We start from the raw sequence: 25,476 nt of genomic DNA, 5'->3' as shown, positions 1-25,476 counted from the left end.
AGCAGAGCACCTCAGACAAAAGGAGACTTGTATTAGAATCATTGAGCTGGATCAAATTCTCTAAACCCATTCTTGAATTCTTCCACCATTTGCAGTTCATCTTCCTTGATAAGCTTACAATTCCTCCAATCAGCTCGATCTGCCATATTTAATAAGCCTGCCATCACCTGCAGAACTTTAACAGCTTTATTACCATGGAGACGAAGCAGACAGCAACATGAATACATAAGAACAGTCAAATCCTAAAGCACTGGAAACATTGGCACTTTGCAAGTACACTAGCTTATTTTTACCGAGTAAACCAAGTTATGAGAACAGTCAAATCCTAAAGCACCCGATTTTTGGTATCATGTCTCACACTTTAAAGCCCTTCCTGTATCATCAGTAGATCATAGCCTGCTAAGACACGAGGAGGAGGGTTTTAGAGCAACTAAAACAAGTTGAACCTATTACAACCACTACATGTACAGGGCTGCCACTATCCAGTTCAATGGAAGGCTGGAGAATCCGGTGCCCATTGGCAACGTCAGGGTTTTGATCCCAAAGCCACGCACACCTTTGTGTGCAATGTACGTGTGTGAATAACATGTATATAAATATATATAGGGAAAAAAACTACAAGGAAAAATTAAGAATTCCAGATATAAATATATAAGGGGGAAAACATACAAGGACAAATCAAGAATTCAATATGCTTTCGTGCAACTTACCTCACGTCCAAATTGGACTGGGAACTTTTCCTTGTCATCAACAACATGCAACAAAATTGCACCCTCAGGAAGTTCAACGTAGAACATACTTGAGGTGCTGTTTAACTGAGATCTCAATAGTTGCCTACCTTGGGTAGAGTCACCATCTGCAGAAGTATCAAAAGTAATACTTAAAAGACATCATCAGACATTCAGACCCAAAAAATTCTTCTTTTTTGCCACCTCTAGTTACCAAGAAAACAAGAAAAATTTAAACCAAAAACACGATATAAAACTTAACATATGAACAAAATATAATATCAAATATTTAAACATGTATTGCAAGCTCCAGTTATTTAATTAAGAGTACATTGGTTGTCAATAAAATAAAACAATTAATAGTAAGAGGTGGCTCAGGAATTTAATAAGCAGACCTTTTTTAAGTTAATTAAACTGGTACAGATTGAAATTTTATTGCCCTAAATAATGCTCCATAAAAAAAATCACATAGCCGAACCCAAATGGTTGGACAATCATGACTTGTTATCATTGTTGTCATCATTACAACTGGAAGTTATATAGCCAGGTTAATTAAGTGACTTCAGCATGTACACTGTCTAAAAGCCATCACCTAAATTAAGCTAATTTTATTTACTATTTTTACTGATAGAAGTGTGAGGACCAAGACAAAAAAAGAGAAGGGGTAAGAGAGAGAGACCTGAGGTTCTAAGTGGAAGTCTCAGGAGGATGGGTCAAACCAAAAGTACAGTTGAAGCCTGTTCAGAAACCAACCAGCTCCCTGTTGATGGTTCACTGGTTGAACTGACCATTTCAAACATTTTGACCGCTTAACATTGTTGCTGGTTTTTCCCATCTGGAACCAACATGCATTGGACCATTCTTTAGTAAACAGGTCGAACCAACCAGTCTTGCCAGGTCTCTAAACATTGATCAAGAGATAGTAGGTTACCACAAGTAGAATACGCTAAAAATGCTGGGAACAAAGACAGAAGTCAGAGAAGCCCCCCGTCTATATGTAACGTTGATGACCTCACACTCAGCATTAGTATCAAAAGCTGTCTCAGCATTATGAACTGAAGGTTGTATAAAGCCTCCAAAAAGGCAGAATTTAGAGAGAGTACTGTATAACTGTGCCTCCAACAACTGATCCATATAGTGATTCTTTTGGCCTAAAATAGTGGTCCATGAGAGGAATGTTTTGTTTCACACCTTGGACTCAAGTAGATGATAGTTTGAGAGTTAGCCCATGAGAGGATTGGACCTCAAGAGAATCTAGGTCTTGCATCAAATGTTAGGTCTATAATATGAAGAGAAATATCAAGGAATCCAATTGCCTAAGTGCACCTCATAATCACAAATATTCAGTGACTCATCTAAGCTACATAAAATACTCTCATGTAGTAAATGATGAGTTAAACTGTCAGATTCAGCAAATAAGTTTGAAATAATGGACATCACCATCAGAGATGTATTATGCTGTTCTTGAAAAATTTTCATAATGTAAAAAAATTGTAACTGTCTTAACTTGACTAATTTTAAAAAAACTATATACCAATATATCCAAAGACAAACCATACCAGGATTCAGTGTTGCAAATTCAAATCCTAATTTCTTGGATGCTAAATTGAAAATCCGCTTGACATTGGATGCTTTAGACAATGGGATAGGAATAGCCTGCAAAGGATAGTTTAGAAAAGTTTTAAAAATGCATTCATGATCATAAAAGACATTATCAATCACAAATCCTAAAGCATACTAGAAATCATAATCATCCATTGACATGACCTCTCCAACAAAAAACTGCTATCAGCTAGGAAGTGTTGCTGAACTCCTGGATGCACCATATATGGGCAAGAAGGATATGCATGACCCAAAAATTATAATAAGAATCAGAGACCTTTACCAATAAAAAGTGTCATACATTATATACTTCTACATGATTCCAATATCAAGAAAAGATGCAGCTGAAACCATCATGGATCCTAAAAATGTTTGCAAAATGTTACAATAAACTCAGAAATCATGTACATGACAAATAATGGTTTTGCCAAGTCTGTTAATCAGCAAGTTCTGAGAAGCTCAAAAGGCCAGAGAAAGTTTATATTGACAAGTTATCAAAAAAGAAATAAGAGAATAACTAGTTGTCATGAGCAGAAATCTAGGAGGGCAGTATGAACACTTCCAGTCAAAACTTTTATATATATATATATATATATATATATATATATATATATATATATATATATATATATATATATCACTGAATTTGAGATGTCAGAATCACAGGATTCAGTACAGAACAAGAAGTTTATGTCTAGCTCTTAAGTGACTTGAATTACTCTGATATAAAGACAATAGGGATATAAGGATCAGTAACATAAAGTAAGCCAAATGCCATCCAGTAAGACATTATGTTGTGTTAGCAAACAGTTGATCTAGCAAGGTGGAGTTTTGTTTGTTGCCGGCAGCAGCGTGAAGAAAAAGAAAACCAAGTTGCAGAAACTATATATAAAGGCACAAGGAATAACTGAAGAAGAACGCGATGAAATGTGTCTTAGCAACATGGTATGCATATTCTCTTTCCAAGACTAATTGGCCATTTTAAGTGATGCTGTAAATCAACTGTGGCATGCAATATAGAATTGTAGACAATCCAATCTTTCAGTTTATTATTGTACCATTACTGGCTTGCATCCCTGCTGATAAAGGACATTCTAGATAAGACCAACAGCCATTTATTGAGAACAGCCAAATACACTTATTCCACTCATTGAACTCCATATGCTTGACCTCAGCCTGAAACAAAAGGCTGATGTCCAAAAATTGCAGTATGCTGCAATTTACATACAAAGTTTAGCAACAGTCAACTCAATCATCACGACCATATTTATCCAACTTATATGGTTGGACACAATCTTTGGTCAGACTAATAAATACCAATTGGTACATAACATAACTATCTAACCAGTTCCTTTGGGATTACCACTACCTCCAATCAAACAGATGGATGGGTAATGTTAAGTGAAACACTATGAAAAAATATGTTCATGTTAGAAAATATTAAACTTAATAAATCAAAATAAAAATATTTTCCATAACTAGTATATTGTTACTTAATATTCTAATTTATACATTACATTTTTTATTTAATAAACATATATTTAATTGCTTTTAATTGGTTCACCTTTGAACAATCTCCTAAATGATATTATTCAATTTTCAGCTGATTCCAATCCCTTCGATGTGATCCTCCTGATAAGGCTGATACCAATATTATGCAATTGATTAATATCAATCCCAATTCTTATTATATGACCTACGATAATTTTTTATATAATGAATTAAAGTTAAGTAAATTCAATAATCAATTTCAGATTTGATATAGTCATTTTCTCTTGACTTACAAAACTCATAAAATTTCAATCAACAATCCATCTTCTTTTTCTAAAAAATTGTATTTGGAGATTCAGAGAAATGAGATTATGGTATTCAGCATGCATGCCAAATCATTGGATATTTAAGTCTTGGAGAAGCACTTCCACTATGCAATCCACAAATTTTATATGAACAACAGGTTGAATAAGAGAGCAAGGCTACAAATTGGACACTCACATATATTTATTCTATAATAAACTTAAACATCATTATAAACCAGATAAAATATTCCAATATTATGTAATAGATGGTTAGACAAACCAGTTGCCAAAAAAGAAAAAAATGGAATCAAAAGTTCACAAAAAAAAATAAGATCCTTCTTACCTGAAGATTAGCATGAGGACTCTGGGGAAATATCAACTCAAAGAAAACAACTGCTTTGGCTTGATTCTTAAAATATATATTGAGTGCACTTTTGTACTTCTCAAGCTCTGTTTCAGTATCCAAAGGCATTGTAAGAGTGTTAGGGCAATGCTGAACTGGTACCAGCAGTACATGGTTCGGAACAAGTGGACCTTTAGCAAGTGCACAGTAGTAACTTTCTCCAATGCTTAATACGAGATGTGACTCCACGTTTGGACTTGATAAGCAGAACCAACAACTCCTCTCTGTTCTTCCTCGACCACTAAATCATAATGAATCAAAAATTAAACATTTGAGGCACTTCAGTGATGAAAAGATTCTAGAGTTATGTGACGAATCATGTAAAAGCAAGAGAGGCATGCACAAGCACGACAAGGTTTTGATGAAAGGACACGGAAACACAGATTAAATTATCAATGATCAACTGAGGCATTAAAGCCAGATATGAGAAGCCCTCAAAACTATATATGCTGAAAAGTGTACTCTTTATAAACAGGATGACATCATAGTTAAATATTAAGTATTCAACTGACCTTTGGGTTCTCTCTTTTTGCGGGAAACTAGCCCCTGATTCAGCTAGACTGTGACCAAACTTGCAATCAGGACCCCGTTCACACTTTCCTTTGTTAAGAAAATCAAAACAAACATTTCTCATATAGTGCTCTCTGGCTTCCTCATCATGTCTAAAGTGACACTTGCCCCCTCGAGAACAGGATCCTGTAGATGTGAATTTGAAGCACAGTCTTCCGCTATCATTTTCTCCTTGTCTCTGCCTCTTTTGTGAAGTGTCATAACGCCAATATTGTGTATCAGAATCACTAGGTCGCTTCGTAGTTTCTCTTGTGTGACTTACTTTCTCACCAAGTGAATATGGTGACATAGTTGTGTTTGGCGGCCGAGCATGAATCTCACTACTTGACATCATAGATGCTGGAGTAGGAGAAATCGCATGAATAAATTTCTGGCAAGCAAATATAGATGACAACAGTTATATAGTGCCTGACAACTACATTTGCACAAAAAAATGAAATGTGAATTATTCTAAAAAACATATTGCCTCATTGAAGAGGCTGACAGAAAAAGCAAAATGTTACAAACCCTAGTAAAGTTACATATACGTTGACTTCCTACACCGCACATAACTGCTACTACGAGTAGAAAATCCTGTAAGTTACACGTCAACACCGAGTGTTATAAGGTCCATATGTTCTAATTTCTAGTTTTTTCCACTTTGAGCTTATTTAAATTGATAATCAATCAAACAGGACTTCAAATTCAGAAACTCCAAGAAGAAAAGAAGTGTAATTCTATAGCACTATTTCACTGTCATGGTCAATATAAAAAGGATACTAAGAAAAAAAAAGAAGAAAGTAACATAATACACATTAAAGAAACATATATCAGATGGACAAACAGAGGACATAGTTAATATTGACATTAATCACTCATGCTACATAACCTTTCCGGAAGGTGGGATTCACAAACATGGGTTTAGCCTCTAAACACTAAAGTATTTTTGAAATAGGTCCCACCTAGAACAGGAGAGAGCAGTTAACTATTTGTTGCTACAAGGTTCCCTTTCTCCCATTAAACTGCTTAATTTTCAAGAAAGAACATGAAAGACAGGCCCAAGAAATAATGATATATTTTCCTTGTGTTATTTGTCCAATTCAGTTCTGAATTCTTTATTATAAAATCCCACTATCAATGGTTCCTTAACTTCCCTACGTCATAGAGGGGAGATTATGTACATCTATGAACAAATAAAAAATAACAAAAATCGACTGATTTGCCAAACCATGAAAGCCCAACAAGTGCAGCATGGGAATCAATCTTTCATCCTGAGGAAGTATTGCCAAGCAGTAGCACTTTGCTAACCAGTCGTTTCAAAAGATAACCAAAAGTATCATATATGAAAAGGATAAATATGAAATGTGTAGGTGCGTACAGAATGGTAGGCCGTGTCACATATTCATTGATATAGGACAACCAAAAATTAATTGTTCGATACAAGTTCATTGCAAAGCATGGAAATGTAGATGCTATGAAGAACAAATATAGTGTTTGGACTAATGAAAAGTATGTAAAGAAGAATTTATTACATTTATCAATGATCCATATTTGCACAAGTAAGAATCATAAATCTGCTGAAACAAACCTGTTTATCTTTGTTCCCGACAGCAGCTAGTCCAAGAAAACGCGTCACATGCACAGACTCATTATTGGTGTAGGGTTCACGTGCATAAAACACACCTTTGGTACCTGCAATGTGATACCTAAAAAAGAAATGAAAATGGGAAAAAAAGAACATCATACATATGAGATCTTTTCCATAGAGGATTTTCACATGTATAAACAAAGAATCAAATGTCAGATTATCACTGGTAGCAGAACAAGAATATAAGATCAAAGCAACTGGTCAGAGCTTTAATTTGAGTGGTACAAGAGATTATAATTTACCAGCTATTCAAACACAGAGGTAGTATGCAAATCATAGAGGTCCCAGAAGTGTTAAGTTTAATATATAGTGGGTCTATCATTCAGCAGGAAGGGAAACTTGATTATAACATTTTTAGTAGTGTTAAATGAAACGGCTAAAGTGGGAAGGTGTAGCCTGAGGTTTATATGCAACACTAAAGTGGGGGGATTGGTCATGTACAACTAAGATTAGAAAACAGGTATTCTAGGACAGTTGCAAAGTTAGCTGTGCTTTATGGATTAAAAATGTTGGACTGTTAAGGAACATGTTCTAAATTGCTCACTGCTCAGAAGAGGATCTTGACATAGATGTGCAAATTTGTCTAGAGAATCAAAACAAAAGAAACATTTATATTCATGAACAATTGGATGTAGCCCCAAGAAGAAGATCAAACAAGGGAAAACCTTTTGAGCTTGTATGAGCACCATCTTTTAGTGATTCAGAGATGTTTTGGACAAGATGAGTTAATCAGAAGTAGTGGTGTGAGGAGTTTGAAAACTTTATTCAGAATAATAAAATGGGATTAGTCTGCTGTTAACTGTTAAGTAGTCTATTGATATTACCTAAACAAATGCCACTGGAATAAAGATCCATGTAGCTAACCTCAGTAGTTGGGGCATTCTGTCTTATTTGTAGATAGTATGCAATAAATACAAAATATTAGATAGAAAATCTAGCAACTCAGATTGTGTTAAAAAAACCTTAGCCAATAGACAAACCAAATGAAAGGACTATTTTACTTGTCGGTCCCAAATAGCAAATCAAAAGCTGATATTTTCAATACAGATTGTGTTGAAAAAGTCTCAGTGTCAGTTTAAATGTCAAAATACCTCATGCCCAAAAAGACTAACTACCATTGGTTGTTGTCCTTCAGAAGGATGAGAATAAGATAACTTTCAATACGAGGATTTGCATCTCATCCTGGTTTAAGGGATGAAAGTATAGAACACCTCAGAAATGGAAAACAGATGGATACTCTAAAGTGATTCATAACTAATACTCATAAGAAGACTGAACCAATGACTATAGTAAAATAGACAGACATGTGAAAATGGCATCATTGGTGGTCTGTAACGTACATGACTGTCTCCAGTGATATATGGAGGAGTTTCTGCATATAAGCATCTCCATAAATTCAAAACACAATATTTCATGCAAGTTGAATGATAGAAATTATACAAGGAACGGATAACATCCATTTGAACTTATGTTGCTCCATCAAAAAAATTTGCTGAGTTAGAATTTGTGAAAACGAGCTGCATGAAGTAGTATTAGTGTAAGAAATAACTTACCTAGGCTTGATTTCAGCAGCCAGCTCTGAAACAAGAGGATCACAGCCCGATGGGTCTGCAACCACCGGAGGAGTATTGGAAGTGTCAGCTCCATTGGAGACCCCACTTGGCCATTCATTAGTAATAAATGATCAAGGAAGCCAAGAAAGCTCAGAATTCTCAAAAAGCAACAACAACGTACATGAAGCAGAAAAGCTAAACACTAGTTTACGGATATGTCAAGAACAAATCGACAATTCCTTGCTCTTCGGCCAGTGCTCGCAATGCACCAACATCGTCCTCGCTGTAAATCCCACTCTCATCAGCCCCAGAAGATTGCCTACCGGACAAATACACCACTGACAACCCTGCAACCATTTAAGAAACAAATTTAAGACACAGGAGGATTAAGAAGAATAAAGGAAAGGCAAGGGACACAAAGTTTCTGCCGACCGTGGAGGGAGAACTTGCCACTGCCCTTCAACCAGAATAGATTGGGGCAGACCTCCAGCCCATCGGTCTTGAACCCACGGTTGGAGGGAAGCTTCGAGGCGGCAGAGAGGAAGCGGGCGGCGCCAACGCCGTAGTCTCCGGTGAAGTAAGTGGGGATGGGAACGGCTGAGCGGCCCTCGATGTAGTCGGCGACTTCGTCGAGGCCATCGGCGGAGTCCGGGAAGAACTGTCCGACGCAGAGAAGGGCATCGAAGGGGCCAGTGGACTTGTTCACCTGCATCGGAAACGATGGGTTAGGCTTTCACTTCAGACGGATCGCGGTCGAGAGAGAGAGAGAGAGAGAGAGAGGATCCCTACGGACTGGACACGTTTGAAGAGGTGGTTGAGGCAGCCGAGGACGTCGCCGCAGAGGAGAATCCTTGGCGGCAGAGTCGCCATCGTCGCTCGTGGGTCAGAATGAGGCGCAGTGGCGGGAGACAGTGACGAGGACGACGGAGCCCTAAGGCGCCTCGCCATGTGAGGCCAACACTAACAGGCCAGCGGTCCAATGAACGAGACTTATCTGGGCCTATTAGGCCCAAAACCCAATAATACACAGCCAATGCCGCGTGGCATTGATAAATGGCTGCTTAGTTCATAATATAGTTTATCGCGCCGACAAATATGACAACAGTTGGCCTTCTGAGAACATATCCATTAATTGGGAATGGCATAAAGTTCCTAACAAAGAAAACTGCAGGGAAATGAGTCATCTCCATTCTACACAAATCCTGTCAATCCAAACACTTCCACGCCTCTTTACAACATATATCATCCACTATCTTCAACAAAAGAAAGAAACCACAATCAAGGAGGCACAGTGACTGAACACTTCTACCTCATGCCGCCACCAACGTTAATAGGTCGGGCATGGGTTCTCCCAGGTACAAGAAACATCAACAAACGGAATCAGATGAGGAGGAACCAGCACAAACTGGAACTGATGTGGAAACCTTCCATTTGGGGAGGAACATAAGATAAAACCATGTGTCTGGTAAACTAGTAGTTAGCTACACATCAGCCTCAGGAGCCTCTTCAATTCGTTTTATAACTGCCGCAAGCCAATCAGAAGCAGATGCTTGGATCTCAGGCTGCACTTGCAAATCTAGATATAAAGGAGTAACAGCTATCTGAACCGCGTCCAAAAAACAATGTTAGCTAGTAAAACCAAGACACTGCATAATGAAACCTAAGGTACAAATACTTACAAATCCATTTGCGAGGGCTCTGAAATCAGAATCTTCTTCAACCTTGGGTTCCTGCTCCTTCTCAAGGAACTGCAAACAGAACAGCATAATTGACTTATCCACTTATTGCATATTGTATATTTGTAAGAAAAAAATTATGGACTATGTAAAAGCAAAGAAACTCCTGGTCATCTTTAGCGAAAACCTAGTCATGAATAATATAAGCAAAACACATCGTTCCTTTTGTGAGATGTTGTCCACAGCAATTTGTACTGCAAGTTACTGTAAGATTGGCTAATATTTCAATTAAGAGATACAAGTCAACCATGAGATCGTAAACATCAATGATCTTCTGTTGTGCCTCTACTTTAACTCAAGAATACAGTCTAACCTCCAGTCGAAAGTACTTCTTCACCGCTTCTCTCTGCTCAGGTTTTCCAGCTTCTGCAACTGATTCGATTTCTACAATTTTCCTCTGAGCACCAACGCGGCGTGCTGCACCCTGGAAAACACAAATTATCCATAAGTAATGGGAAAGCATTCAAAAAGTTCAAAACCAGAAGGCAAATATACTGACAGCTGCAGAGGCATCTCGGCCAAGCTGTGCAAGCTGGATACCAAGGCTTTGATGCATAGACATGAACTGCCCTGCAGTGGGATGCCTACTTGCTGAGACGGCTTGCCAGTCCGAAACATATCTCCAAAGGCTCTGCCTTGTCAGCTTAAAGCCCTGCCAAAAATTTATGACAATAGGATATAAAGTGTAAAGACAAATATCTCAATAGCAATAAACAGGCTGAATACATGAATTAGGAGTACGTATACAAATCATATCCAATTTGACCAACAATGATATCTAGAAGTCATGGTTTCCTTACTTGTGGAATACCACCATGGCAATCCAACTAAAGACCTAGATACGGACCAGACATTTCTGGGTGGCATAGTTGCAATCCACCTACACCCCTGTATTTCAACTGATTTCGACCAAAGATAGTAGTACAAACACGACTGGTTTGGACCAAACACAAAGATTTTAACCCTACGGTCAGGAAAATCTCATTTGTAAAATCCTAGGCAAATTGTGATGACAGAGTAACAAAGCATATATCAAGACCACCATATTGACTTCCACCGGAAGAATGCATGTAGAGAAAAGCTTTGACATGCAGATCTGTGAATGCAGCAATGTGTTGGGCAAGATAAAGACAGCATACAGATGCGAGGGCACTGCACTGAATATCAATAGTGAAGGGTAATGTCAATTCATTCAACAGCTTCACTAAGCCTATAATATCCAAGCATTCAATGGTTATTCCATCATCCCTGCTCACAATTGCCTTTGCAGATTTATGCATCAAAACATAAACTGCCTATTCAAATTTGAATTTGACAAAAAAACAAAAACTTAAAGGTCCACTTCCGAGTAGGTCGTCCATATGAAATATCACATTCATTGCAAGGAAATAGGAGGCATTCAAGCAAATATCAGTGCTAACAAAACTAGTCATGCCAACCGTTAGTAAAGGTTGATAACAAGTGATGGGCAAGTACTCCAGAAAGATATTACGAAGCATTAACCAACTATCGAAAAGTAAACTTATTTAAAATGTGATCCTAGAACTAGGTAGTGAAGTATTCAAAGGGATTCTACGAATACTCATGTCCAGTCCAAAAAGATCGTTATGGTCATGACATGCATTTTGAACTATGTGCACTCCATGGCTTTAAAAATGAAGCTACGGTAAAGAATGAAGCAAAAGTACATTCATGACATACAGAAGGTTAAGAATATTGCTATAATTGATGTTAAGAAATATTCCTCATAAAAACCAATATAACCACAGATATTTGGCATCAAATGTGAAATTTTAAAGCAAAAAAAGAAGACCAGATTATCCCATAGGGATCAAAATTTATGAAGCCTCAACATGATATTCAAACTCCTAATGGGCTTAGTTTAACTGCAGAAAACCTGGTTGGCACAGGGAGCCATGGGAATTTCTATGTTCAGCAGACAGTTTCTTGGAAAAATCCCCTTCTCAATGTCCCTTATTGCTGCATTTATCAGTGGCAAACACACATCAACTGCATCCTTGAAATCGCTTTCTTGACTCTTTTCCTTCTTCCTAACAGAAGCAATCAAACTCTGATACGTAAAATATGAGGATCATTGATCGAGCTAGCCATCATACCAGGAAAGGCACTATTTACCAGTTCAAAGAAATCACAAGAGAGGGTACTCCACACATTAAAGCCTCCCTAGCACCAGCAACAGCACCCGAGTAGAAGCTGCATAACATACCAAAAGATTAAACGTGAAACTGAGTCCAAAAGAACAAACACTACAGATGCCAAAGAGCACATGCGGATTTAAGGATTGAAGTATGAAATGGAAGTCAGATACAAAAAGCACATGCTGTCGTGTTAAACATTCAAAACAATGAGATGTGAACTTTAAAGTGGAATACTTACATATTATGACCACAACAATTTGATCCCTTGTTAACTCCACTGATAACCTAAATAATGAACAAAGCGTTCATAATATTTTCAAAATAGATTTGTAATTCTATATCTGCACAAAATCTTAAGGATATAAATTTACCAGTGTGGGCTTGGACCATGAAAATAATGAGCCAGATAAAGCTAAAGAGACACAATCAGCAGCAGATCCTGTTCACAAAAATTACTTTTGTAATTGCCAGGCAACAAAGTTTCAGCTTAAAGTTTCTTGAAAGCCAAATTTTGATATTAAAGATGCAAACTATTACATAATAGTATTGAGACAGAGATATTAGTCTGATGAAGTTAACTCATGGTTTCCGTCACAACAGAGCAGAGAGAAGTAACAGAAGAAACTAGGGAGAGATCCAAAATTGATCATACCTGAAACTTCAAAAGCTGTGGCACCTTTAAGATCTGCAGATGTTGCAGAAACTGTTTGGTGAAGGGTAATTGAATGACCAGATACAGATTTGTCCCTTCAGAAATTAAAAAAAAAATACACACACACAAACATCAGTGCTATTACCCCTATGAAATCATCTAAAGAATACTCGAGAGTTGCAAACTATCAAACAGGACGTGAAACCTACTATTCACAAAAATTCACAATTTCATGACGAAAATTGCAAGATATGTGCTACCCAAAAGGGGAAAAGGAACAAAGCCAGAAATTTGCAGTGTCACGATCAAATTAATCCCGAGGAACCAATCTTTATAGGAGAAAAACTGTGTGATTCACAAAATAAAACGAATTCCCGATTACATAACCGAAATAGCAGGAGAAAAGGGATAAAAACAGAAAATTGCACAAAGGGCCATGACCAAACATATCCCAGTCTTTATAGGAAACCAAAGACAGAAATGGAATCAAGCCGAACTCGGAGAAAGGAAGGCAACGCCATTAACAAATTCATAATTACATCACGGAAATGGCAAGACGCCGACTGTCCAAAATGCAAAAAAAGGAACAAAGCCAGAAACCTGCACAGAGCGCTACGACCAGAAAAATCCCAAACGAATCGATCTTTATAGGAAACCAAACCAAGTTCAAAGAGAAGACAATGTCATTCACAAAAGGTAATAAAACAAGTTCATGATTACATGACCGAAGTAGCAAGATACCTGGAGAAAAGGAACAAAGATAAAACCCACTCCGACCAGAACTTTACCAATAAACTCAACGAAGCAGTCGTGATCAAGAAAAGAACAAAGGAGACGAAGCCGAGCTCCGCAATCACCAAGCAGATTCAACAGCGAAGAGGCAAGAGGACTCACGAATCGGGTGCGCAGACATGGACATCGCACTGCTCCTCGCGAACGAGGGCCTCCACGAGAAAGGTAAGGCCGTGGGAGCCGATCCCGTCGGCGTTGGTCACAAGGACGACGGGCTTCCTGGATCCGTCGGCGGCGGTCTCGTCCGGGTTCCGGGGTTCCTCCTCGTCCACCGGCTTGGAATCAACGTCGCCGCCTGCCATTCTCGCTATAAGAACGGTTTGTAGGTTGGCGTCCGGATCCGTCATCGGCCCTCAAGAAGCCAATCAAGCAATCCAAAACGGAGAAGAAGAGCGAAGAGAGGAGAGAGGCGAGAGAGATGTGTCGGGTATTTCCGGGTCAAGATGGAGGGGTTTGAAAGCCGAAGGCTATACAGCTTTGGACAAAGAGGGGGAGAACGAGAGCGTTGAAGAATATGTAATTAATTTCCTTTTTTATTTAAAACTAAAAACTATTTTTTGGAACGTTGTAATAAATTGATAATTAAATTAGGCCACAAAGTGGGTGAGTTTTTTTTTTCCGGCAATAAAAAAAAACGTTATATTAACTTAAATAAGAAGTACACTATATAAGCTGTCTGCATTACCGGAATCAATGAGAAGTTACCATATGCAACCAAACAAGTACCGGACTCAATGAGATCCTAATCCTCGCTTGTTTAGTTTGCTCAATATATAAGCCGTCTGCATTTAGTTTGACCCAACCAACATGTAGACACCTCCATTTGACCTCATTAGCAGCTACATTTCTGTTTTCTTATTATGTCTAGAAGTGAACTAATTCCACATCTAACTTTTTATTAAGCTTTTTTTATGAATCTGAAAGTATAATTAAATATTCTTTATTGGTTGTACCGCCTGGGAAGAAAAATAAAATATTTATGAGAAAAAAAATGTTTTCATTGTCATCCAAAAAAAATATTAATATTGGAGCATGTACTGATGAGAAAATAAAATAAAATAAAATTAAACAAAATCCTTATGTGACTATAGAGATCATCGAAAAAATAAATAAAAAATAATGTAATCATAAATGGAGGAAGAATCACCGAAAATACTTCTGATTTGAGCCCTTTTGTTAGATTTACCAGCTAGAGAAAAATCTTGTTACTAACATGTTTCGAATTAAATTCAGAAGACATATTTTCATGCCATTGCTTTCGCAGTCTGTTCGCCAGCATTGAAAGCTATAGACGAGTTCATGCATTCTACGATCACTATGCCTCTTTCTTGGAACGAGTGCTACACCTTTACTCAACAAATTTATTGGAAAGGACCAATGGGAGCAGTCTCGGCAATAAGATGTTAATACGTGAGGAAGGTAAAAGAAGGAAGATTACGGTGAGCTCAGGACCACATATTATGATTCATGCCAACCTTCATGTGGGATTGAAGTTTGGATATAAATCAAATAGATTTTATTTTTAGTTCTTTCCACTATGGAGATAAATCAAGATCTATTGGCAGACAACAACTGATTCTTATTATGATTGAAGAGGCATCAACAGATCGTGAGAACAAGATTCAGAGAGTGTACCTGCAGACATGTCGTTCTTGTCGTGATGCAGCAAATGCGTCCTGGGGAAATTTGTAGGGCCGCAGGAAGCTGCAACATCATAATGAGTGTAGGGTGAGGTTTTAATTTTATTTTTAAGATAACAAGCTAACAACTACTTTATAATTGAGAAAAAGAAAATGATGTATGACTTGGGTGTTGCTAACAACAAGCTGCAACAATTCAGGAACTCGGGGGAAATGGAGAAGTTGGTGTCATGTAGATCCTCAGTGGGAGTCAGCATTGCTAGATCCATGAAGGGGAGAGGTGGAGACACTTATCTTCCCCCCCTATAAATTAGTCAACCATACTTGGGTGTTGCAATCTTCCAAGTCTTGAAATCCTGAAGAGTTGAGTAACATTGTTAATCAACCTGATTCAGCTCCAGATGTGCAAATATTCATTTTCTAGTTCCCTTTTCCCTTTTTTTTTTAGTGTTGTTGCCCTAACATAACCAGCTCATTTGTTGTTTTCATCTTGAATCTGAGCTTTCCATTTAGGATGCAGCTGGGACATAAAGCTAGTTCTTCACTCCCCCAGATGACCTTGCCAGTATGATGATGAAACACTATCACTTTTCTGTTCCTATATTAAAAGCTTGCAGTATATCTCAATATTCCATCTGTTTACTAGTTGTCTGTACTCTAGTTCTGGATCTGAATAAACCTTTGAATTCAGTATGGGCACTTCCAAGGGGCACAGTTGTGATCAGTATGAAATCCTTCAGTAGGTATCTGATCCATGGATTCCAGTTCTCAGACCAATACATCTGAACAAAAATGATAAGCCTCATGATTTTTGACTCCAAAGCAACCTGGTATCCCTTGTATTCGTGAACTTCCTAACAGTACATATCAGAAAGCATTTTCTTTTAGATTAGATCCTTGCAGTTGGTCTGCCTGATTAGATTCCTTTGCTTTTCATCAGCAATTCCCCCGAATTCAGCAACAAAAGTACATGATAGTTAATGTTCTTCCATCCAGCTGACAAACCTGAAAAATGTAAAATCAAGGAATCAAAACCAACTATTTGTCTGCAAAAAAAGAAGAAAAAACTGTTTATCTTCAGGAAGGCGGTTTTTTGAGGCTGTATATGTTTTTCCATACTTCCCAGCAAAATTCTATAGAATCATAGCAGGGAAGACATGATTGATGTTAGTTAAAGAAATAGCTACATTAATCATTATATAGCAACAACAATGAACATATGTCAGTTTTCCGATAAATCATTTTGTACAGAATAGAAAAACCATTAGTCGGATCAAGGGCTTCAAGATTAGGAAGAAAGCGATGGCTAGGTTGTAAACCTATTACACCTCTTACACAGTAAAGGGAGAAAGAAACTCCCCATGCAAACTCACTAATTTCGAAGTCAGACTAGCCTGGTAACATCAGGAAAATTCAAGCATCAACATGTCAAAGCTCTTCAATTAATACTTCAGCCGATATATTGAACAAATCCACACAATCAGGAGTCTGCTGGTGACCTTGAAGGGCTCAAACAGTCAAACTGTAGCCTGTTCATTACCAAAGATAAAACAAATTCATACAAGTTAGATGATTGTATGCTGAGCAGCATACGATTATACTCACTGGTGATAAAACAGCACCACAAGATGCTGAAAGAAAAGATTTGAAAGCCAAACTAAAAATTATAGATGATAACCATTTAGTTTTTAATTCTCTTATATGCACTCTGTATCCAAGTTTCTGCAGGGGCAAAGAAAAATATATTTTACCATCTTTTAGCAAGGAAATCCTAGTAATAAATAGCAGAACACTAAAATGATTATCCAGCATAGTCATGTGGTTTCAGTTTGCTGACAAGGGAAACATGAATCTCAGTTGAGTAGCTTCTCAACAAGTTCTTTGTGATAAAAGCATATGCCTACTCTCCAGCAGCCAACTTCATAAAAAACCATCACATACCAACATAAATCTTCAAAAGGCAGAAAATGCAATAAAGTTTAAAGAGCTCAAAAACTCATAACCATCACATACCAGCATAATCTTCAAATCCAGATATACAATTTAGAAAGATAATGAACTCATAAATCCTCAAATCATAAACAAATCAGCACAGGACATTGAATTAAGCAAATAGAGTTGCAGCAAGTAAAAAAGGCCACAATATATCATGTCTAATCCATTGCTGAATCTTCAACAGAATGTGATCTTAAGATAATTTTCCTTGCTCCAAGCAGTATTAAGATACTAGTATACATAACCCTTTTAGGAGTTAGCTACAAATGCAGTTCATAGTGCATGAAAGAATTTGTATTACAATTTACACTAGAATAAGTTGTGCTAGAAGTATATTACAATAAAAAAATTTCAGCAGCAAAAATATCCATTTAGTAATATGAGCAAAAAAAAGTTCGACAGTGGATACATCCATTTGTGATCATGTACCAACAGACAAATTTTCCTTTAGCAAACCATGTCAAAGTTACACCCACATGATATTAACATTCAATCTTAAACTCAATGCCAAGTATCTGATAATTTAGCTCTCAAACATTAAACTAAGGGTCATCAGCTGAGGCAGTATGGGTTCCAACTGGTGAGGTCATATGGCAATCAATTATAGTGAAAAAATTACCGCTTGAAGCTGAGTCACTTCTATTCGTTTATAGCAGTGTGATGCCTGCCAACTAGCAATCTCCTCCAACACATGGGACTTGAAATCTCGACCACTACATTCATTGTAATAGAAATATACAGCTGGTAAGAACAAATGTAACAACCCTCTAGCCAGTAGCACCAAATAAAAACTCGTCCAAGATTTTTGATGCATCTGAAACTTCACTTTGGAGGCTTCTGGAAGCAGGGTCAATACTGAAACTTTTATTTTTCGAATAGTTACCAGAAAAGGCATTTGTAGCAGGAAGAGAAACACTATATTCCATTTGTGGTTTAGAAAGAGATTTCTCACTTAGGCAAACAGCATTTTTATGTCCATCTGCTAAAGGCTTTTCTGGTTTCTGTTGACTGCACCCATGTTTCTCAGGAAGCAAGCTGTTTGCAGGCAACTTCCCACTCTCTAACAGTTCATTTCCAAATGAAATAAAACGTATTCCATTAGGTATTTGCATGGGTTCCTTCGCAATCTTCACCAAGTTTCCTTCTGACTGCTTAGGCAAGACAGATTTTGTACTTGAAGTGGCAGTTTTAGGTGGATTACTGGCATTTGTAAGTTTTTTACTTGCAATTTTTTGGTTTCCCGCATTGAACTTTCCTGATGTTAATGGAGAAACTAAATTGCTTGCAATTGGCATGGAGGAACCTTCAACAGTTGAGATCTGAAAAACAAAAAAATAACACAGTTAATTATTGACAAATTAATTAAACTTAACCAACAAATTAAACAAAAATAAAGTAATAATTGGAACTTTCTATCAAAGATTAGAAGCTGAGAGCACCCCACAAGTAGGTACCTTATGTGAAAACTTGCATCTGTCTCCTCTATGGCAGCTCCCTTTTGAATGGAAGTTGTGACAGGGATACTTGGAGAGTTCATGATCGAATGGACAATCATCACCTTTTAAGCAAGAATCACAAGCAAAGTACTTGCATGGCTGCAGGAAACAACTAGTTCATGTCAGGAGGAAAAGAAAGAAAATGACAACATAACCCTTTAAGAAATGTGAATCATGTTGTGACTTTGGGAAGATCATGCTTAACAAGATTGCATAGACAAGGAAAAAACATTTACACAGAAGGAAGGATAATAAATATAGCAACTACATTTAGTCATGCAACAACATTTTGGCAACCTGTATGAGATAAATTGGTAAAAAGAAATGAGCAGGAACAACAATGCAACATTCAAATAATAGCAAAGACAATAAGGATAGACAAAGGACATAGCCTTATAGCATCACAAATGGAACCCGATATAAAGCACAAACTTCCAAAAGGAGCCTCTAGTTGAGGATATAGCCAAAGGTCACAAAACAAACAGAAGAGAGCCAATTAGCTAATCCGAGGCTGCTACAAGAGCAAAACTCTACTAGACCATTAGTTTTCATATTTGAGATGACATCTGCAACTCAGCTTAGAGATTTTTACACCCTCATCTAATATATTGGGTTCCCAGAGCTTGTTTACTACTAATATTTTAGGTTGACAGTCAAAGATCAACATGGAAATTCATGTTGTTATTATCTAGTTAACCGGTCATCTGACTAAGCTAGGAGAGATGCAAAGGCGAACTGCATTCAATATTGATCTCCAACTTTTGGAGAGGACTATAACCGCTTTCATCCATCTGTATATTTTTCTATCCATACAAAACTAGATAATTGTGCTCCCTCAAGACATGTCAAAAAAGGCAATAAAAATAAAGGGAAAAAGAGAATGTTATATATGAAGATATATGAAACTGGACATTAATTATAATGCCAAAGTCCATACATTTCATATGACCAGCAAATTCATGTAAAGAAAGCAAGGCTTTCACAAAAATTGTCATCAGGAAGTGCATAGTCAGGGTAAAAGACAATGCATCGACAAAACAAGATCTATAAATTGATAGTAAAATCTAAATCTTTAAGACAACATTAAAGGTAGAACATGTGCCTATGAATTTGTTAGGATTGTCCAGTCATTAGGGAAACAGTTAGCTGTGATTAATGCTCATCTCCAAATTTTGGAGAGGATTATAACTTCTTTCAGCTATCTATGTATTTTCTCAACTATAACTTCCAACCTAAGCAGACCAGAATGGCACACTCCAGAACAGCTCCCTACCCCACCAAACCACCAAGAGAAAGAGAGAGAGAGAGAGAGCAGACAATGGAAGAGAACATAATATATGAAGATAAATGAAACTGGTCATCGGTTATTTACCAAATCACATGCATTTTGTATGGCCAGTAAAAACATTTAAAGAAAGCAAGGGATTTTGTTATAGAGACAAACTGCTACCAGGAATACATAATCAGGGTAAAAAGCCATATATTACAAAATCCAAACTAGATTTAGGATAACATCTTAAAGAAATCTAAGTCTTTAAAAAAACAATCTTAAACATGGAACATGTACCTGGGACTTTGTTAGGGGAGTAGCATCATGGGAAAATTTGCACAAATCTCCCTGCAGTTCGAAAGAAATTGTGTCATATAGAAAAGGCTAATATGTTATTTATGTAAACAATGCGACAACAAACAACATCAGAACAAGTTGACAAAAACAATACATTAGTGTATCCGGATCATATATCCAATCAGACTCATCCATTTAAAAATCACATAATGAGAAGGATTCATCCAAGGCACGCTTACAAGAAAAAAACCTATCACAAATCATTAACTTATCATGCTAAGGTTCTCCTTTAACCAGGCAACTTTATCCAATTTAAAGCAGCATCTTTACCATAGTAGGTTTCACACAAACATATCAAAAGGAGTGTTGCAACAAGAATCAACTTGAGAAGTACTTGAAGATGATGCAAACAGTGCAGATGATCCATTAGGATTAAATTAATCTAATGCATGGTAAACGGTCAAGCATTTTCTAAAATAAGATATTTATGGAAGACATTATTTGATTAAAATCATGTTTATGCAAAATCACTACATATTAGAACAAAAAAAAAAAAAACAAAGAATAGGCAAGGTGAAGTGTCAGATACTAATTTGCTGAAACTAATATTAAGATTCCACCTTATATTCTCACATCTCATGAAAATTAATTGAAGGCCAATGAAAGGGAAGTGGAATTTTAAATGTCAATAGTGTATGAGTCTGTCTCATGGAAACAGGCTAATGTTTAATGTGAAGAAAATGTAAATGCCAAAACAATGTGCTAATGGATGCAGAAACTTTAATATATCATTTTCTTTAAATCAGATCACCCCCAGCAATAATGATAAAAAAAGGAAATGGATAAGTAATAGAGAAGAACAATCCTGGAAATCAATTTTAGAAGAGCTTGCCTTTAATGGATGCAAGGAACATAGGGCTCAGAGACTAGAAAGATTCATGAATACTGAAGTTGCCAAGAACATTCAGGATAAAGTTATAAACAGTAGCTAAGTAGATGATATAAAGGTCAACATATGATTTCAACAAAATGAAGAAGCCACAAATGCCCTGAGGATCACATGAATATCAGGTGAATACGAAATTATGGAGGGATTGTTCTCTCAACAATATAATAAGTTATCTTCCACTAACAAGATATTTGTAGAACTACAGAGCTGACTAGCAATGGAACCATTTGTACAATAGTTGCAAATAAAATTACGAGTTAATAAGTGTTTGATGGAATATATACAACATGAATATGGAGAACTTGAGTGAAACTGAAGCAATCACAAACTAAAGAAATAGATAGCTCAACCTGCTGGCATCTACCCATCAGATAGAAGTTGCAGAGCTTTACTGCTTTTGGCTTTACAACCGGTTGCAGCTTCAATCTCTTGACTCCTTGTTGTCTCTCTTTCTCTGCTCTTTTCCTTTTCTTGGCCTTCTGCAAATGGATAAGAAAAAAGAATGTATTAGTAACATTGCAGTTTTTTGAGATACACATCATGCTTCTTTGACACAGTTAATTCAAAATTAAATACTGATATGCAGTTAAAAATATATGTTAAAATTTAGCTAACTTTCATAATTAGGAAAAGAGCAATATGGAAAGTGTATTCACCTTTTTCTTAGCTTTTCTTTCCTCAGTTAAAGGACCTCTCCTCCTCTTGATTTTCTCGTTAACAGTCTGTGTAGAGAAAACAATAAAAAAAGATCAGAAGACAAATTAGTGGATCAAGAAATACAGTAATATTAGTTGGGAATATCCTTATTTTATTAACAGAAAGATCCACTGACATGGATAACAGGTAGAAATACTAGTAAACAAATTGCAGAAACTAAAAGCTGAAGCCTCGAGGCCCCACCTCCTAGCGGTCAAATTCACACACTGTGATAAGTATGAAACTTTTCTGTCTTTCCAGTGTGTTGGTTATAATGTCGGACCTATTTTTCAGGTGAACTTACTCCTCCAATGAATACAATAAACAGTCCATACTTTGAATTAGGTTTTTCATCATAATGTTGAGAATCAGTATAAGAGTAAAACTCACGAAGCTACTAAATATAAAGGACACAGCACCCCGTCTACACAATGCAAGGACCTGAGACAATGAAACATTTCTCATAATGGATATAGTTAATGAATATAGGATTCAAAAAATGCAAATATATCCTAAGTTTCATGCGACCAGAGCATGGCAAGATATCCATCCAAGCACCAAATGAAGTTGATATGATAGAAAGGACCTCAACAAGGGTGCTAAAGTAACTTTCAGTTAAAAGATCTGAAGCCAATTTGCAAATATTAAAAAAAAACTATTGGGCTCACGGAGGAAAATACTACACCAGAAAAACACACCTCAACAATGGATTCCTTATTCTGATATGTCAACTTCTCTTCACATGATCCAAAAGCATTCACTGCAGTTGTTTGCTGCTCAGAGTACATCACAGGCACATTACTACAACTCTTTTTCATTTCAGCAGTTGAATATCTTTCATCTGAAGAAAGATAATCATTTCCATCCATCTTTTCATTGATCTCCATGAAAAGAACATCCTCTTTCGACTTATTATTTCTTGCCATAATGTTCTTTCCGGAGAGCTTAGCCAAACAATCAGGACCTTCTTTTTGAAGAAAGTCAGTGTGACATGATCCTTCATCTAACTTCTGATCCTGAAGAAGTGCATTATGATGCACCCCTGGTTCAGTCTCGTTTAAACTCCAAAAGTCACCAGGAATTTGCCCTTCTTCAATTTCTTCAACATTGTTTGGATCTACTAATGCATCTGCCAGGTTCTCTTCCAACTGTTTCATGGAGAAACCCAAAAGCTCTTGTTGATGATTTTCAGCAGTTTCATTTATTGACTTGGACACGTTTTTCTGAGGTTTAAATAACATTTGCTCATTGGGAGACAAATATGTAGCCGATGGATTAGTACATTCCCTGTTCCTTTCAAACATGATATCACGTAGCAGTTCATTAGAAGAAGACATTCTAGTTGGGGAAACACTTAATGCATTAAATTCATCTGTCAAGACCTCTGACGATGCTCCTTTAACGCATTCATCTTTCAGTTCATTAGTTATTCTTTGTTCTGATTCATCCACCAAGTGAGTGACTTGATCCTTGGAACCAGGGGCTTGAGATAAATTTTCTTCAGAGACGCCTTCAGCAACTTCACCGTGTGATCCCCCAACAAGGCCAATTATACTGTCCTGCAATTCTACCAATTCAGGGAAATCAAAGATCAAATTATCACCTGGAGGTTCTGTGGCTTCCTCCATACAAACTTCGGTCTCTAACTTAGATTCGACAATCAGACCTTCCTGAAGTCCACCATCAACACATTGGCCAGTTTCCTCGCGCTGATGCCCCATCTCTTCCATTGAATTAGAAGCCTCGGCTTTATCGTCCCCAGATTCCGTTTGCGGCCGTTCACACACCAGGCCGTTCACCGTCTCTCCATTCCCACCAGTCCCATCTCCAAATTTCTCTTCAATTCCCTCACTTGTCAAATCAGAGTTTAACGTAGCGTTTCCACATTCAACACTCTCACTGTCATCACGCCGAAGCTCCTTTGCCACGATTCCATCACCATGTGAATCAACGACGTCGTCTTTACCAGCCGACGAGCTCTTCGGGACTTCAGGAGAAGCGGCACCCGACACAGGGATCGGATCCTTGTGAGGATCTTCGTTGGGGACGAGGGACTCGTCGAGGCAAAGGGAGAAGATCCGAACCAGAGTGCGGTACGACGCGCTGTCGAGATGGGATCTCCGGCGCTGGGGACGAATGGGGCACGAGTAGCTTCCCATCCGAGGGTTTAGGGTTTCGACTGTGGCGGGACTTCGGAATACGTTCTCCATGAATTCGAACCCTGTCTTCCTTCCCTCCGCGGTCTTCTTTCTTTCGCCCGCCGCGAACCCTAAGCTCCTACGAGTGGCGCCTTATGTAGACGTCTGCGGAAAGAGACGGTTGCTGGTCATGTGTCTCGTCGACGGCACAAGACACGAAAACACGTCTTATCATTGGCTTAGAAGGCGGGCCCCCAGCCGGTTGATGATTGGCTGTTGGTCTATTGATTGGGCCAACAAAAGTCCTCTGAGCTCAGCTTAAAGAGCCCAATTGCGGCCCACCTCTTTTATATATATATATATATATATATATATATACATATATATATATATGGGGTATATTTTTAAAAAATAAATTCATAATTTTTTGCAAAGTACGCTTGTTATATGAAAAGATCAATTTACCTCTATCTTCATCAGGCTTGCCTTCACCTCTACCTTACATCGCCTCTATAAATCCTGTAAGTTTTGAAAATAAAAGCTCGAGTAATTTTTTTAATTATTTAAATTTGGGTGTTTCTAAATTGGTACCCCCATATGATTTTTTTTAAATAATATCTTTTAATTTTAAAATACCCAAAAAATACTCCTCAAAAAAATTTCATGAAAATTTTATCTGTTTTTGCCAAATTTATACAAATTTATAGTGTTTTTAGTTCGTTTCTTTACGGTGTTTTCCAAAAATATTTATAGTATTTTCTATTAAAATATAAAAACACTATAAATGTTATTGAAAGATATTATAAGTGGCATTATATTGTCCATCTTTTGGTTATCTTTACTCAAAGATCATCAGTTGGTTTGATTGATGCTTTGAGTCTATTTTACTCATTTATAATGTTTTTGAGTATGTTTTATTGTGATGATCAAAACACCATTACAAAGTATTTTTTTTATTTCTATTTAGGTAATATTATTCTTAAACTATTATAAATACCTATTTGAATCATAGTATAATTCTATCCAACTTAGTTATAATATTTTTAAGTAATTTTTGTAGTATTTGTATTATTGTGTCCAAAATATTATAATAGGCAAAAAAATTTGAGAACAATTTAGATTTTTTTAAAATATATATACTATTAAAGAAAACCCAAAATAAGGAGTACTGTTTGAGAAATACTTAATATTTTTCTAAAAAAAATTGTCCAAAAAATTTATTAAAAATTAAACTATTGATAAGAAAGATCATAAAATCTTTATATTATACATCTTAATCTCTTTTTTACAAAGAAATAAAAAAAATGAGAATATTCATATCTGATAGGGGTAAAAGTGGTGATATGACACGCCATGACAGCATCCCCTTAAGCGACA

The 25,476-nt window shown here is 36.9% G+C and overlaps 3 protein-coding genes across 6 annotated transcripts in view; all 3 read right to left on the bottom strand.

Moving 5' to 3' along the window:
- LOC135585820 (zinc finger CCCH domain-containing protein 59-like) overlaps nucleotides 1–9,320 on the bottom strand; it is a 9,639-nt gene extending 319 nt beyond the window's left edge. Inside the window, exons 1-11 of one of the 4 annotated variants that reach the window (XR_010475755.1) lie at nucleotides 9,069–9,320; nucleotides 8,712–8,985; nucleotides 8,499–8,626; nucleotides 8,280–8,401; nucleotides 6,667–6,784; nucleotides 5,042–5,469; nucleotides 4,470–4,770; nucleotides 2,288–2,384; nucleotides 711–856; nucleotides 294–396; nucleotides 36–167 (exon numbers count right to left, since the gene is read on the bottom strand). Coding sequence is in view for 3 of the 4 variants with exons in the window: in XM_065078090.1 (XP_064934162.1) it covers nucleotides 39–167; nucleotides 711–856; nucleotides 2,288–2,384; nucleotides 4,470–4,770; nucleotides 5,042–5,469; nucleotides 6,667–6,784; nucleotides 8,280–8,401; nucleotides 8,499–8,626; nucleotides 8,712–8,985; nucleotides 9,069–9,227 (1,902 nt within the window). In the remaining variant the exon portion in view is untranslated. Of the gene's footprint in view, nucleotides 176–293; nucleotides 397–710; nucleotides 857–1,046; nucleotides 1,630–2,287; nucleotides 2,385–4,469; nucleotides 4,771–5,041; nucleotides 5,470–6,666; nucleotides 6,785–8,279; nucleotides 8,402–8,498; nucleotides 8,627–8,711; nucleotides 8,986–9,068 lie in introns of those variants that run through there. The other 3 variants (XM_065078090.1, XM_065078091.1, XM_065078092.1) reach the window with 3 other exon arrangements.
- Nucleotides 9,321–9,445: 125 nt separating this feature from the next.
- LOC135587099 (uncharacterized) lies at nucleotides 9,446–14,095 on the bottom strand. The gene is made up of 10 exons (XM_065078093.1): nucleotides 13,721–14,095; nucleotides 12,827–12,921; nucleotides 12,546–12,613; nucleotides 12,413–12,459; nucleotides 12,152–12,229; nucleotides 11,913–12,066; nucleotides 10,515–10,667; nucleotides 10,329–10,439; nucleotides 9,959–10,027; nucleotides 9,446–9,880 (listed from the first exon to the last, which is right to left on the bottom strand). Exons 1-10 carry the CDS (start codon nucleotides 13,963–13,965, stop codon nucleotides 9,761–9,763), a joined length of 1,140 nt encoding a protein of 379 aa, XP_064934165.1. The 5' UTR covers nucleotides 13,966–14,095; the 3' UTR covers nucleotides 9,446–9,760.
- A 3,468-nt stretch (nucleotides 14,096–17,563) lies between these two features.
- Nucleotides 17,564–24,219, bottom strand: LOC135587098 (uncharacterized). The gene is made up of 6 exons (XM_065078089.1): nucleotides 22,660–24,219; nucleotides 21,922–21,987; nucleotides 21,616–21,744; nucleotides 20,317–20,367; nucleotides 18,708–18,848; nucleotides 17,564–18,572 (listed from the first exon to the last, which is right to left on the bottom strand). Exons 1-6 carry the CDS (start codon nucleotides 24,169–24,171, stop codon nucleotides 18,021–18,023), a joined length of 2,451 nt encoding a protein of 816 aa, XP_064934161.1. The 5' UTR covers nucleotides 24,172–24,219; the 3' UTR covers nucleotides 17,564–18,020.
- Nucleotides 24,220–25,476: the final 1,257 nt, after the last annotated feature.

This window comes from Musa acuminata, chromosome BXJ1-8, assembly GCF_036884655.1.
Source record: "Musa acuminata AAA Group cultivar baxijiao chromosome BXJ1-8, Cavendish_Baxijiao_AAA, whole genome shotgun sequence".
NCBI lineage: Eukaryota > Viridiplantae > Streptophyta > Magnoliopsida > Zingiberales > Musaceae > Musa > Musa acuminata.
This window is presented reverse-complemented; position numbering and strand designations above follow the sequence as displayed.

Excerpts from the sequence above, each read along its gene's own strand:
- LOC135587099 (XM_065078093.1), bottom strand. The coding sequence starts at position 13,965 with ATGACGGATCCGGACGCCAACCTACAAACCGTTCTTATAGCGAGAATG. Across the intron at positions 12,067-12,151 it reads CTTGTGATTTCTTTGAACTG|GAAGAAGGAAAAGAGTCAAG; the intron begins GTAAATAGTGCC and ends TGCTTCTGTTAG. Across the intron at positions 10,668-11,912 it reads TGGCTCCCTGTGCCAACCAG|GGCTTTAAGCTGACAAGGCA; the intron begins GTTTTCTGCAGT and ends AATTTTTGGCAG.
- LOC135587098 (XM_065078089.1), bottom strand. The coding sequence starts at position 24,171 with ATGGAGAACGTATTCCGAAGTCCCGCCACAGTCGAAACCCTAAACCCT. Across the intron at positions 20,368-21,615 it reads TGATGGGTAGATGCCAGCAG|GGAGATTTGTGCAAATTTTC; the intron begins GTTGAGCTATCT and ends TTCGAACTGCAG. Across the intron at positions 18,573-18,707 it reads GATGCAAGTTTTCACATAAG|ATCTCAACTGTTGAAGGTTC; the intron begins GTACCTACTTGT and ends TTTGTTTTTCAG.